At 40.1% G+C, this 16727-nt stretch overlaps 1 protein-coding gene across 2 annotated transcripts in view; it reads left to right on the top strand.

Annotated features, from left to right (window-relative positions):
* dcma (decima) overlaps positions 1–11527 on the top strand; it is a 381550-nt gene extending 370023 nt beyond the window's left edge. For both annotated transcript variants that reach the window (XM_070099808.1, XM_053795871.2), the window contains 2 exons: positions 4144–4310; positions 5039–11527. In XM_070099808.1, the coding sequence (XP_069955909.1) occupies positions 4144–4310; positions 5039–5173 (302 nt within the window). In that variant the 3' untranslated portion in view covers positions 5174–11527. The remainder of the gene's footprint in view (positions 1–4143; positions 4311–5038) is intronic.
* The last annotated feature ends 5200 nt before the right edge of the window (positions 11528–16727 follow it).

Raw genomic sequence — 16727 nt, 5'->3', positions numbered from 1 at the left:
GGCAACCTTCCTGCCCCTTCTGCTGGATGTGATGGGCAACCTTCCTGCCCCTCCTGCTGGATATGATGGGCAACCTTCCTGCCCCTCCTGCTGGATATTATGGGCAACCTTCCTGCCCCTCCTGCTGGATATGATGGGCAACCTTCCTGCCCCTCCTGCTGGATATTATGGGCAACCTTCCTGCCCCTCCTGCTGGATATGATGGGCAACCTTCCTGCCCCTCCTGCTGGATATTATGGGCAACCTTCCTGCCCCTCCTGCTGGATATGATGGGCAACCTTCCTGCCCCTCCTGCTGGATATTATGGGCAACCTTCCTGCCCCTTCTGCTGGATGTGATGGGCAACCTTCCTGCCCCTCCTGCTGGATATGATGGGCAACCTTCCTGCCCCTCCTGCTGGATATTATGGGCAACCTTCCTGCCCCTCCTGCTGGATGTGATGGGCAACCTTCCTGCCCCTCCTGCTGGATATTATGGGCAACCTTCCTGCCCCTCCTGCTGGATATGATGGGCAACCTTCCTGCCCCTCCTGCTGGATATTATGGGCAACCTTCCTGCCCCTCCTGCTGGATATGATGGACAACCTTCCTGCCCCTCCTGCTGGATATTATGGGCAATCTTCCTGCCCCTCCTGCTGGATATGATAGGCAACCTTCCTGCCCCTCCTGCTGAATATGATGGGCAACCTTCCTGCCCCTCCTGCTGGATATGATGGGCAACCTTCCTGCCCCTCCTGCTGGATATGATGGGCAACCTTCCTGCCCCTCCTGCTGGATATGATGGGCAACCTTCCTGCCCCTCCTGCTGGATATGATGGGCAACCTTCCTGCCCCTCCTGCTGGATATGATGGGCAACCTTCCTGCCCCTCCTGCTGGATATGATTGGCAACCTTCCTGCCCCTCCTACTGGATATGATGGGCAACCTTCCTGCCCCTCCTGCTGGATATGATGGGCAACCTTCCTGCCCCTCCTGCTGGATATGATGGGCAACCTTCCTGCCCCTCCTGCTGGATATTATTGGCAACCTTCCTGCCCCTCCTGCTGGATAAGATGGGCAACCTTCCTGCCCCTCCTGCTGGATATGATGGGCAACCTTCCTGCCCCTCCTGCTGGATATTATGGGCAATCTTCCTGCCCCTCCTGCTGGATATGATAGGCAACCTTCCTGCCCCTCCTGCTGGATATGATGGGCAACCTTCCTGCCCCTCCTGCTGGATATGATGGGCAACCTTCCTGCCCCTCCTGCTGGATATGATGGGCAACCTTCCTTCCCCTCCTGCTGGATATGATGGGCAACCTTCCTGCCCCTCCTGCTGGATATGATGAGCAACCTTCCTGCCCCTCCTGCTGGATATGATGGGCAACCTTCCTGCCCCTCCTGCTGGATATGATGGGCAACCTTCCTGCCCCACCTGCTGGATATGATGGGCAACCTTCCTGCCCCTCCTGCTGGATATGATTGGCAACCTTCCTGCCCCTCCTACTGGATATGATGGGCAACCTTTCTGCCCCTCCTGCTGGATATGATGGGCAACCTTCCTGCCCCTCCTGCTGGATATGATGGGCAACCTTCCTGCCCCTCCTGCTGGATATTATGGGCAACCTTCCTGCCCCTCCTGCTGGATATGATGGGCAACCTTCCTGCCCCTCCTGCTGGATATTATGGGCAACCTTCCTGCCCCTCCTGCTGGATATGATGGGCAACCTTCCTGCCCCTCCTGCTGGATATGATAGGCAACCTTCCTGCCCCTCCTGCTGGATATGATGTTCCTGCTACCTGAAGGATACAACAGGCTCATATTCCCTGTTTTTTCACTATATATATATATATATATATATATATATATATATATATATATATATATATATATATATATATATATATATATATATATATATGCTATCTTTGTGTGCTGGGTAAATAACGTATTTTTCATAAACACGTCTCGGCCCTCTCTGTCATGTCTGTCTTCCATGACCAGACTTTGTCTGTCTGTGGTGTAAACAGCAGGTTCTTCAAGTCTGATCCTTCTTCCTGGTGGTGGTGTAAATAAAGCTGTAAATTTTCCCCGTAAGAGACGCAACGTTCAAGCTGCCAGACTTTGCTTAAACCTTCAGAGATTTACAACGATTTTCTTTTATTTTTTTTAAGTAAGAGTTTTAAGCGAAGGTTTTTCGGTTTTTCGCTTTTGAGTCTTGGCTCAAGTTATGGTGAGATATTCTTACTGACCTCTCTATCTCCCTCCTTCCTTCTCTTCCTCTCTCCCTCTCCCCCATACCCCTCCTTACTTCTCTCAACCAGCACCCTTGTGTAGATAGACCATTGTGAAAGACTGATTCCCACATATTAGTGACTCAAGCTCCGCTAGTAGGAATTTTTTACAGACCTCGTAGCTGAGCACAATGCTGTTAGATACATCTTCAGTGTGCTGGTAACTTATATGATAGTTACACAATATAAACAAATGCTAAAGCTATGTTTCCATATTCCATCATACAGGAAAGGAATCAAACAAGACGTTGAAATCTGCCAGTCTGTGCTGGGAGACTTAGTAGGGCAGTTAGGATATCGCCAAGTATTCCAGCAAGGGTTCATCAGCTACGGCAGCTTCAAAGGTTTCCTTCCAGGAGTGCTGGAGTTAATATCACTTAGGAATTCATGTTGGACGATATCCTTCATCGCCTTATTGAAGTGTCTCAGCTCAGGCTGACACTATTACTTTGTCTAAAAGCTCATTTTGTGTGATGGAATATGACTTAAAAGTATAGCTAGTTCTTGTTCCCATTATGTAACTGTCATATTGAATAGGGTAGCAGCTCTGTGGGTGTTCCCACTATGTAACTATCATATATAAAGTGGCCACACACTGCAGATACACAGTACTGTTTTTTTAAAGTAATCATTCACCACACTTTTCAAAAATTCCATCTCCCCTTTTCGCCTATTCTTACCAAGTACTTTGACTTTCACGACTGTCTCCTTTCTACACCCCGTGCACTTTTGCCCCCTATTCTCATCTTCTCTTCACATTATTTCACCCCACCACACACTCTTTTCTCCTCCTGCCTTCTAGTACCTCTTTTTCCCCACCCACCTTCTCTTCTCTCACCATTCCATTCTTTAGCCAACCCATCCTCCTCACAACATTCCCTTAGAATATATTTTCCCCTAGAGAATTCTTCCCTGACCAGCGTTTTTCCCTTACGGTAGGAGTGTTGGCTGTGAACCAACAGTGAGACACCAAAGAAACTTGTATCAACAGTAGATATTTTATTATTAAAAGGCTTTATTTACAATAGACTGCACCACGTACTTGATGAAGCCTTTTTGCAGTGAAATCTTTCAACAATAAAAAGGACTTTTGCAATATGTCTCGTAGCTCTTAAGTCACACCGGACTCATGTGTCACTCTGTCGCTCGGACTGTGGCCACAGTGCCATGAATGGCAGCAGACGAGTCAGTTGAGTTTGAGATGACTCACCATTGTAAATACCTGAACCAAGATACCACTTGAACCGAAGACTTGCCGTTCCCTAGCTACAGGGCGTCTACGACGACTGTAGCTAACGGCTACAACACTTGTGCTGAAGAAGACTCACCGTGCCCTCGCCATGTGACTGCCCCGCCATAGGGCTGTAAACGGTACATCACTTGTACAAACTCCGACACTCCTTCGGGATCCACTACCTGATCACCATATAGAGAAGGCCCGAACCAGGACCCGTCCTGACGACCCTACCTGTACTTCCTTCAGCTTCACATTGCTCCAGACTATGGAGAAGAACTCTTCTACTTGCTCAAGGACTGACCACCTCAGAACTGCGTCTTCCAGGGTGATGGACTGATTACATCATCTTCATATCTCTACTACTTCTGTTGCCTCTGTATTCGACTGAAGAAGCCTACTGTGTAGGCGAAACGTTTCGGAATAAAGACACCTAACTGTTGCTCATGTGTCTTGCTCATCAGCTTGTCGGTATTGTATACCATTATATTCACATTATTATTATAATTTTTATTATTATTATTATTATTATTATTATTATTATTATTATTATTATTATTATTATTATTATTATAGTTGTTGTTGTTGTTGTTGTTCCTCCAAGCCCAACCAATAAGGCTTACATCCCTCTTACAGAGAACAAGCCTGGTCCTTCAGGCATGGGAGGTCTTGGAGTGATCTCCCAACTGCTGCTCTGCAAGACCTTGCAACCTGACTTTCAACAGGAGGAGATCTGCAGTATAGAGAAGGACAGTGATGACATCCTTGCCATCCTGAAGGAGATGCAGGAGTACATGCCACAGGTCAGAGCCGCTGGAGGAGTGGAGTGAGCTGAGGAATGGGATGCTAGTATTACTAGCATCAATAGTGGTAGTGTAATAGTTGTGGTAGATGTGATAATGGTAGTAGTGGTGGTAGTTTTGGTAATCAGGACCCAGATGAGACTTTTTGATGGCCATATACCACAACTCAACTTCAAAATAGACAATATATATATATATATATATATATATATATATATATATATATATATATATATATATATATATATATATATATATATATATATATATATATACATTCTTAACTTTTAATATATTTAACCGTTACATTTATCTTTTTTTTATTTTGAGATTCTTTAAAACGTTTGAAAAACGTTTAATTTTAACTTTATGGGCTTATTCCAGAGATATACCTGAAGTTTCAACTTCCTCACCACACACCTAAACAGCACCATCACCAACAGAAATAGTACAACTATTATCAATGGTGATAGTATACTGCCAGAAGTGCTAGTTGTGAGAATGATGGTAGTGGTAGTAGTTCCAATATTAATAACACTGATGGTAGCTACAATGGAGTTAGAAGTTTCAATAGCTGGTAGTCATTACAACAGTGGAAGGTGATTTCAACAGTGGTAACAACGGTGGTAGTTGCAGAAGCAGCAGATGCAGCTGCAGCAACAACAGCAGCAGTAGGTACAGCAGCAACAACAGGTTCCTCCTACTAATACAGTATTATTGCCTTACAGGAGGAGGCAGGCTCGAGGAACCTGGCACTGACAGGGGAAGATATGTTCAGTATTTGGAGCAAGAAGAGAACTCGACGCTCCCTCTACCGCAACATGAGTTCCTTATGTTGCACATGCAAGCCTGCATACTTGTAATACGCCAAAGTCTAGTTCTTCAGCCACTCCACCACGCCCACGCCCGTTGCCAACACCCTCACCACGCCCACGCCCTTTTACAAAACTTTCCTTCCCCAACTTAATTCCTGACCGTCCTGGTCAGTCGATCCACTAGACAATTCATATACTAGTTAATTGATGCATTAGTCAGTTGATACAGTCAATTGATGCATTAGTTAATTGATGCATTAGTCAATTGACGCATTAGTCAATTGATGCATTAGTCAGTTGATGCATTAGTCAATTGACGCATTAGTCAACTGATGCATTAGTCAATTGATGCATTAGTCAATTGATGCATTAGTCAATTGATGCATTAGTCAATTGATGCATTAGTCAATTGATGCATTAGTCAATTGATGCATTAGTCAATTGATGCATTAGTCAGTTGATGCATTAGTCAATTGATGCATTAGTCAATTGATGCATTAGTCAATTGATGCATTAGTCAATTGATGCATTAGTCAATTGATACAGTATTTAACTGATACATTAATCAACTGATGCATTTGTAATTCATACATAAATCAATTGATACATTAGTCCATTGATCAATTGATGCATTAGTCAACTGGTGCACTAGTCAGTTGAGGAGGGTGTCCTGTATCAGATTAAACCAGTGTATGGTTTATAAAACCCCTTCTTATTGGCAGCTTAAGGTAACAGCTTAGTCCAAGCGTAAGGTAACATGGGAAGAAATCTCAAGCTTTCCAAACTTTCCGAAACAATATTTTTTGATTCATGGGGAAAGGCTGAACTCATGACGGTCATGTAGTGCCTGGGGAATGGGAGGCAGTCAGGTTTGATTCGAGGAAGGGGAGGGTAGCTCCACTTCCTTAGATCAAGAGCCTTTCGTCAGCATCAAGGCATTCCGATCGTCCTTGAAAGAGTTAAACAATCTCGCCCTCACCAAACAAGGTCAAATTACCCAAGGCATCCCACTCTCTACCCTACTCAAGGCATCACACTTTCTACCCTACTCGAGGCATCCCACTCTCTATCCTAAGCAAGGCATCCCACTCTCTATCCTACCCAAGGCATCCCACTCTCTATCCTACTCAAGGCATCCCACTCTCTACCCTACTCAAGGCATCCCACTCTCTACCCTACTCAAGGCATCCCACTCTCTACCCTACTCAAGGCATCCCACTCTCTACCCTACTCAAGGCATCCCACTCTCTACCATACTCAAGGCATCCCACTCTCTACCCTACTCAAGGCATCCCACTCTCTACCATACTCAAGGCATCCCACTCTCTACCCTACTCAACTTTCTACTTACAGAATTTTTGATAATTCTCATCTGTATCAACATATTGTGATTTGCATATTCACTTTTTTTTACACAGGATCTTGACTGTCACACCTTATCCATAACTTTACCGAGTAACTCTAAACTTGTTCACCTTATTTAGATACCTGAACTTTAACTAGATACAGAATTATGACCTTTTCCACACCTCTATAAGACCTCCCTAACTTTTTCCACTTTATTAAAACTCCATCAGCTTCTTCTAACTCCCATCCAATGTCATCAGAATCCTTCAAATGTTGTCCACTTTATAACACCTTAAGACCCGCTGTGACTTCCTCTTATTCCCTCCAAACCTCTTTCAACGTCCTCTAAATTTTCAATAGTTCCTTCAGCCTCATCCAACCACCACCAGCATTCCCTGTATTTCTCAAAAATAATGCGCAACATACTTCCACATTCGCAAATTTTCTCAAAGGTTTCCTGAGTACCAAACATACATTTAACTTTCTCCCAGAGAGAACTTAGGATACCTCGAACAAAGGCCACACCTTCCCTGATAATTCCAACTCACCCCTGATAGCTTCAACTTTCCCAGGACACCTTCATCCTTTATTAATATGCCACCAACACTCTTATCCCTCCTTTCTTCCAACCATCCAAGATATTAACATTCTCCCTATGATAGATTTTAGGTTCCCAGACATCTTTCCTAGAGAGCTGAGACGTATATCAGACTTTGCAGACCACTTGAGACATATAACTTCCTCTCTTAACAGACTGTTAAAATTTTTACCAGACATCTAAAAAGTGTTCAGACACCTTATTTAGATATCTGAGACGTGAACAACTTTAGGAGACTGTTGGGACGTATACCAGAGACAATACTGTTAGTCACTCTAGCCAGCATCAAAGTTATATCACCAGTCTCGTCCACACATGCACTAAAAATTCCGAACAAGCAGTTCGAATCTAAACTCACGAAAGAAAAAGTTCCCTCATGCGATTCGTCGACTTGTGAGCAGAGCTATCTTCGCTGCATCCAAATGTTGTACTGCTCATAATAGTCATGTACATCCTTAAGTTATAGAAAGCTCTACACAGAAAGAAAGCTCTATCGCAATCTGTGCTCACACAAAGCATAACACTACGAAAACATTTGTACATTTATTATAGACAACGTTGGGTTGACACTAACTTTAATGGAACACGATCTAACTCTTAATAGCAAGTGGTTGGTGATACAACTTCAATGCTAATTATCAACTACAAGCATTAACACAATGTGCTGAAGGGACAACAGGAGACACATGCAACAGTGGAAGCTTTTATTGCGACAATGTTTCAGTCTGTGGTCTTCACTGTTTCACAGACCTTAACACTTGTCTGTGTGGGCAGTACTGGGGATTGAACTCTCGTTCTACCAGTCCACAGTGGTACAGACTCAGTCACAGAGTGTACGTTCTGAGGCTCAGTGAACACATCTCTGGACCTGCATTTCCTATGACAGAGATGCCAGCCTCAGTATTCAAAACAATACATAGTTTTCAGAATATAGAGTGACTCTCACTTCTTATAACTAGCTTCTATCCAACGTGGAATACAGACACACCTATTGCAGAGAAAGCTACTTACTAGACACTAATGATGTATTTTACCTTTGAAAACTAATGAAAGCTAACTATGCTATAGGTGTCCTTGTAATAAAATATATATGACATGTTTTTACCTTGCAGTGATGATTCTTCTCTTACATATTTACTGTAGATGGTAAAAAAAAGTTCCTTTTTAACATCATTGTAATTTACAGTCTTCTTGTCGCAGCTACGTTCTTGCAACTGTAATGTCTTAGTTACAGTGTATTGTGTACTCACCTATTTGTACTCATCTATTTGTGGTTGCAGGGGTCGATTCATTGCTCCTGGTCCTGCCTCTTAGCTGGTCGCTACTAAGTCTACTCTCTCCTTGCTCCATGAGCTTTGTCGTATCTTTTCTTCAAGCTGTGTGTGTGTGTGTGTGTGTGTGTGTGTGTGTGTGTGTGTCTGTCTGTCTTTCTGTCTGTCTGTCTTTGCTGCTGCTGTTTCTCTAGTGGCCAAGTTCAGCCTGGCCATGCCCTGTCTGGACCATTTTAGTGTGGCCCCATCACCGTGGCCACGTTAAATGTAGCCCCGTTTAGTATGGCCATGTTCAGTGTGACCCCATTTAATGTATCCCATTCAATGTGGCCCCACTTAGTCTGGCCACGTTCAGAGTGGCTCTTGTTTATTGTGGCCCCGTTCAATGTTGCCTCTTTCTGCCTAGCATTCAGTCTTGTTCAGAATATCATCATCTCTGTAACTCTCCTACTCCCAGGGTGAACTTCCTGAGCCATTTTCCGGTATACGTAAACACCTTGATCGTCATACTGGAAAAATTATTGTCGTTCTCTCTATACAAAGGGAGCGGGATGCGTTGTTTGCTGCTTGTGTGTACTCTGGTTATTGCTACCTGTGTGTACTCTCCTTTCTGCTAGCTGTGAGTACTTTGCTTACTGCTAGCTGTGTACACTCTGCTTACTTCTAGCCGTGCGTTCTTTGCTGTCTGCTAGCTGTGTGTTCTCTGCTGTCTGCTAGCCGTTAGTTCTTTGCTGTCTGCTAGCTGTGTATATTTTGATTTCTGCTAGCCTTGTGTACTCTGCTTACTGTTTGTTTTGTGTACTCTGGTTACCACTTATTATCTATACTCGGATCTTTACTGCCTGGTGTGTACTCAAGTTCTTTGCCACGTGGTGTTGCTTGGTGTATATACTCAACTTATCAACGCTCTCTGTGAGTACGCTCATTACTGCTTGCTGTTTGTACTCAGCTCTTTACCCTGTACTACTGTTTACTATATGTAATTAGCTCTTTATCTTGTATGAGTCTGGCATGTGTACTCAACTCTTAGCCTGGTAATACTGTTTGTACTCATCTCTTTACCTGTCGTCTGCTACTTGCTGTGTGTAATCAGCCTTCCTAAGCAGCGTAGAAGATAGCTTTGGTATAATGTTCCGTTTGGTCAGTATTGTCATATCAGATACTGACGAAGCTAAGGCGTACAGTACATAGCTTCCTCTAGCTTACTCCTTCCTCACGTCAGAAGGTAATACAGCTATTACCTTATTGTATATACTAGCTCCCAATAGCTTATTATTAACGAGAGGGATTGACGCAGCTAAGTATTTTGTTCTATACCCAGCAGTCACCTCTCCCTCAATCTTTCTTCACGTGACAAGCTGCTAATAGCGTATCTTTGAGAAAGTGATGATTTTGTGGTGATTTTGTGCCTGCTGACTAGTGATGACTACCGTCTCAGCTCTAGACATAATTTGGTTTTTGTTTGACCTATACATCTGACGTTGTGACACATGATTGTTTATATCTCCCCAGTGAACTTCTAACTCCTCATCTTCGTCCCACTCACCTCTGTTATCTCTCCAACCATAATCCATTGTCGTGTTTCCTGACAAACCTTACATAACCTATCCTAATCCATGTCCACACTACACTTACCGCCTTTGAATCCTCCATTACTTGTAACGATATTATTACCCTATCTACTCTACCGTAGGTTATATATAAATTTGTAATGCCTTAATTGTCAGCATTTTGACCTCTAAACAGACCCATCGCTTCCCTATATATATATATATATATATATATATATATATATATATATATATATATATATATATATATATATTATTCTTTCCAACACACGTCTCTCACAAAGAGCTCTTTTAATTTTTCGTTCTCTTCTTTGCCGTTATCAGAGAGTTTATAATGCACACAAACCCATATAATAGTGTTTGTTCGTTTCTTCTCCCTTGCCCACTACAGGCCTTCCTTGATCCTCAGCTGCACTTAGTGTTATAAGGAGCCTGTACCCTCATCTCCCTACACAACCATAAAACTGTAGGGTCAACACTAACATTGTAGAAGAACATGTTTCACTGTGCAGAGCTGTAACAGAATCTTGATTTGATAATGTTCTACACAGAGGGGAATATCGTCTATTATAATAGTTTGTTCTATACTAAGAACCTTTCTACAGGACTGTCGGCAATACCTGCCTTCCTACATCAACACTATCTCCAATATACTTGAGTATCCCTGATCCATGAATGCCCCTTGACCACTGAACCCCCTTGCCATCCACTACAAGGTTCCACTTTACCTCAAACTCCTCCCTCCAAAGGGTTTCGTCGCGACTTCAGTTCCCAACCCCAAAAGAGCTTTCATATTAGTCCTGAGCACCGGAAAATCTCACCCTCCCCCACCAGAGATCTCCACTCTTCATGTCCTCAGAAATACCAGCCCATATCTCCGTGGGCTTTGTGATCTCCATGACACTAGAGGTTCTCCAGGGCGGTGGATTTGCGCCCATGCTTATCTCAGAGTGCAGTGGAGGAGAACTAGACGTATATTATAGGAAGTAGTAATGAATGCACAGGCTGTCGACCGACACATTCATCCCAAGTGATAAACTTTTATCCTTGTGACACAAGAAGATTTAATAGTCAATAATTTTAATTGATGTATGTTGTGAAGTGATGGTGAAGTCCATAGATTACTTTAGAATTGATTAACCTTGACTTTTGTTACTATAGTGCAGTTGACGAGTTATGATTTGAATTACATATCAGACCGTTAGCCTTCCTGACCAAGCTTGGCTCTAGCAAGTATAAAGTCTAGAGTGTTATTGCTGACTACTCAGATTAGGCGCCTTTGTGTGTCTGTTTCAGATACATTGCGCCACTTCTATGATTTATCAGTTGCCTGTAGGATACATGACATCAACTGTGCCATGTATCGTGTGACAGTAGGACACACGACACCTAGTTCTTGACTAAAATATGCATTACAACAGTTGTGCCAAACACTACTTGGTGTAGGATACATGATACAGGATGTGCCATGTATGAAGACGAGAAATGTAGCAGTTGTTTGTAGGACACCTGACGCTTGCCGTCAGGTGCATTAGTTAAGTGTAAGACACGTATGAACCAAGTGTCAAACACACGGCACCATGTGTCTGACTGTACCAAAACAAGGCATCAATTTTGCAGTGTATCAGTAACCTGTAGAATAAAAACATGACACTAGCGGAGCCACTTGCCAGTTAGTACACACGACACCCGTTGTGTCGTACATTAGATGAGTGTAGGACACATGGCACCAACTGGGCCAGCAACCTAACATACCGTAGGTGAATCACAATCCCGGGTACAGGTCAGTGAGTGTATATACTTCAAGCAGTAAGGTGAAGGATTGCTCCCACGAGTGACTCCTATCCTCAGAGACCTCATTCATTTATTCTAAGATAAAAATTTCTTTCCAAGGTTAAACAGAACGAATTCGCCAAAGTTAGTAAGATAAAAAAAAAATTAAAAGATAAAAATGTTAAATATTTTAAAGGTCTGTCTAAAAAAAAATTGGTTTAAAACATATCGATTGAATTTTGGTCATTAAGGATACACTTCATCTGAAAAATAACGTGAAGAATGCTTTAATACCTGAAATATTCACTAGAGCAAACTCTCAGTGTATATTAACTCCTCGGGTTTTCCAGTCAATCTAAATCACATATGATACATGTATGTTTATATATATATATATATATATATATATATATATATATATATATATATATATATATATATATATATATATATATATATGCAAACAATCGCAGACGGGCGATCTTAACTGCGCAGGACAAGCCACGAGGGGTGGAAATCTTTAACTCAAGTACTTTCACACTTCTCAGTGCGTCATCAGGAGCTGTGCAATGTTGCAAGGGAGCAACCAAAGCAGGGAGAGAGGTCTCAGAATAGCGTAGGTGTGACCGGGTAATCATGGCCAGTGACACCTACGCATATATATATATATATATATATACATATATATACATACATATATATATATATACATATATATACATACATACATATATATATATACATATATATACATACATACATATATATATATACATATATATACATATATATATATATATATATATATATATATATACACATATATACATAGACATATATATATATACATATATAGAAATATATATACACACATATATATATATATATACATATATATACATACATATATATATATATACATATATATATATATATATATATACACATATATATATATATATATATAATATATATATATTTTCGCCTGGCTGTCAAATGAACTAAAGTTTCCTCCTCATTGGCTAAAATGAACTAAAAAAGCGTTTACTGGCACAAAGACGTCAATACGCACACATATGAAAAGAATCAGGTTTGTCCTTTTAGTTCATTCAAGATAATAAGGAACAGAGGTGACGTCACGTGGATGACCGTACACACAGGTTGAATCTTGTCTACCCTTCACCCACCCTCCCAAACCTCACACTCAACCAACACCTCACACTACCATAACCTCTAATTTTCTCGTTTTAACCTCTTTAGTTCCAGTTAATACAAGCACATGCATCAGAAAGTCACACATCAAGCCATATCCACTTCTCGTTAAATCTACTCACTCACAATTTTATATATTACGAAGTTAATAATGCACTTCTTTTACTTCTGAACATCTTCAAAACACTCCCTATAACTATTTTGAATAATTAATAAAAATACCTTTATACATTTCCCAAACAACACTGAAATACCTAAAACACTATTCGAACACCCCAAATCACCTCTAAATTACTCGTAGAACACTTCTGGCAAATACTCTGCACATCATTTGAACACTCTCTATAAGTACTTGCTAATCATTTGTACACTCAAAAACACCTTGGTCACTCATAACACTTCTGAACACCTCACTAAAGCATAATTACAATCATTTGAACACACTCAGCACTTTGAATAACTCAAACACTTTGAACACCAAAAACACCCTTTGAACACCTTCAAAAATAATTCCTTGAACACTTTCTAAAAATAAATAAGATTTAACACACTCAAAACACCTTGAACATTTCCAAAACATCTATAATTTTCAAATAAGATTTGACATCTCAATTTATCTGCACTTACACATTTCATTAAATTCAACTCATCCTCAGTCTCCAGATAGGCATTTTCGTTTTTACCTTTAGTTCAAAATTATGGACACACATCAGAAAAAAGTACAAAACTAACTCAAACACTTTACTTGAACACCCCAAATACTCTCATAATCATTTGTCACCTTCATAAACACCTTTGAATTGATAAACACTCACTTCAAAACACCTTTGAATAATCGTCAAAACATTTTGAACACCTTTTAACAACACTTTCCTTTGAACACCCTTACATATTAAAAACAACATTTGTAACACACTCAAAACCGTTTTAACCTTTGTCATATTAAACACATGAAACACTTCCAAAACAAAAGATCCAACAAACCACTATACACTAAAACCCCTGATCTATCACAACCAACACCACACCCAAACACCCACGAACATTTCCAAAACACTATTTGAGTATCCCAATTACACACTGATTATACTAAACACATCATCAAAACACTTCAATCAAAACACCTTCAACACACTTCAAACACTTCATTGCAAAACACCTAATAATCAAACACTTGAACACCTTCAACACCTACTTGAACATTTCACATCAAAACACTTTTAACACTTCCAAAACACAAATTTTAGTACTCCAATTACACCACTGAATACTACTAAAACACCGCTGAATTCAATCAAAACACCTTCAACACCTTCAAAACACCTTTGAACACCTTCAAAACACTTTGACACCTTCAAAACACCTTGAACATTTCCAATCAACACTGAAACACTTCCAAAAAAACAATTTAGTACTCCAATTACACCACTGAATACTACTAAAACACTCTGAATTAATCAAACACCTTCAACACCTTCAAAAAACCTTTGAACACCTTTGAACACCTTCAAAAACAACATTTGAACACACTCAAAACACCTTGAACACCTTTGAACATTTCCTTGGAAATTCCCAATTACACCACCAAACTACTTCAAAACACCGCTAATTCAATCAAAACACCTTCAACCCCTTTAAAAACCCCTTGAACCCCTTTAAAAACACTCTGAACACTTTTTAAAAACACCCAACATTTCCAATCAAACTGAAAATCAAAAACACCCCATTTGAGACCCCCCAATTAACCACTGTTTATTACTAAAACCCCCTAAATTTCAATCAAAACACCTTCAAACCTTCAAACCCCCCTTGAACCCCTTTCAAAACACTTTTGAAACCTTCAAAAAAATTTTTTGGACCCCTTTTAAAAACCCCTTTCCCTCAAAAAAAAGTTCCATTTCCCTCGGATCACCCCCCCACTTTCCCCCCCAACCCCCAAAAAATTTTCCCGACAATACCATGACCCCATCCCCTCGGATCTTTTTTGGTTCTCCTATGGGGTTTTCGAAATTTCCATCCTCGGACGTTTTTGGTTACCCTCCCTTTCCCCCCCAAAAAATTTCTCAATATCAAAGTCCCCATTTCCGGATCCCCCCCACTTTCCCCCAAACCCCCAAAAATTTTCCCCCGATAATACGTTTTGTTTCCCCCATGGGGTTTAAAATTCTCCATCCCCTGGGATCAAGTTTTTGACCCCCAGGGGGGTTTTTGGGTCTCCATCCCCTTTGGATAAAATTTTTGGATTACCCCCCACTTTAAATTCCCAAATTCCAAAATTTCTCGAAAAACCAAGATCCATCTCCAATAAATTTTTTTTGATCCCCCCATGGGCTTTGAAACCCCACCCCCTTTTGGATCAATTTTTTTTGGATTACCCCTCCTTCCCCCCCCACCCCAACCCCAAAAAAAATTTCTCAATATTCCCAAAGGGTTTTTGATTCCCTGGGGTTTTAAATTTCCCTCGGATAAATTTTTTGGAATCCTTTTTGGGGGGTAAGCATTCAAATGAACCTCCCAGGGCGCTATTTATATTCAAAATTTTCCCCTTTTAATTTTTTTTAAAAATGAACTAAAAGTTTCCCCCTCATTGTTAAATGAACCAAAAGTTTCCCCCCATTAAGTTAAATGAAAAAAAAAAGGGCGTTTTACTGGGGGTCAGTTTTTCCCCTTTTTAAAGTTAAATGAACTGGGACCACGCGCAACGTGTTGAATTTTTATACCCTTTTAATTAAAAAGGGGGAATAAAATGACGTCACACAAAAATTTTTTGAATCAATGTCGACCCTTTTTTATTTCATTAAAGAAAGGGGATACATAACATAGGAAAAAATTTTCATCATCAGAAAGACACTTTTCCCAGGAAAAAAACACAATATTTTTTTCATTATTTATTATACAAAAATACATCATTTATTTTTACGTTTAGAGGGTAAATATCAGGGTGTCCATAAAGCCAAGGATTTTTTTAGTATTAAAAATGATATTTTTATCATCGGTTGACAAACCTTTTCTTTTTTAAATTTTTAAAGGGGTACATATTTCCCCTTTTACTTACCAAAGATTTTACACGTGAATAATTCTCATCTACATTTGATAAAACATTCTTATATCTTGATTTTTTAATAAAGGGCAAAAATTGGGAAGGTACTTCTTTTTTGGGACAGTAGTTGATCTTCCCAGCAATCTTAAAGAATACATTTTAGCTTTCGGGGCTATCAACTGCCAATATGGAACCATTTCAGATTTCACAACCCCAGCTCCTTTTCTACTATCATATAAAAGGGATGCCAGGACTGAAATTTAAAAAATCCATTTTAACCTAAAATGGTTCATTTTTAACCCGGGTTTAACAAATTTTTCATTTCAACCCAAAAATATAGGAGTCGCACGGTAAAAAAGAATTTCTTACATCACCATAATGCTGTTTTAAAACTTTATCCCAAAAAAATGATAAAATTTTCTTTTTAGCTATCTCAAAAATTTTGGGAAAACCCGAGATAAAGTTTGTTTAATTCCTAATATATCTTTATTGAATGTAAAATCACTTATCTTGTTTTAAAATTTGTGATTTTTTTTAACAAAGGATCCTTATTTCGCTCTAATAAATGTTTTCTCATTATTGATATATCTATTTTGCTATTTTGAAATTATTCAGCAATGATTTAATATTTTAAAAATAGTTAATTTGAAGGTTTTTGACTTGATGGGACATCTTGTAGCTGTTCTTTCAAAAAAATTGGATAGGGAAAGTTCAAAAAATTTTTGTTGGTTTTCATATATGGTATAAACCCTTTTCCCATTTTCCCAACCCCAAAAGTTCCAGTAATAAT

The sequence above is a fragment of the Cherax quadricarinatus genome, chromosome 69, assembly GCF_038502225.1.
Source record: "Cherax quadricarinatus isolate ZL_2023a chromosome 69, ASM3850222v1, whole genome shotgun sequence".
NCBI lineage: Eukaryota > Metazoa > Arthropoda > Malacostraca > Decapoda > Parastacidae > Cherax > Cherax quadricarinatus.
Note: the sequence above shows the minus strand (reverse complement) of the source record. Positions and strands in the feature narration are given on the sequence as shown.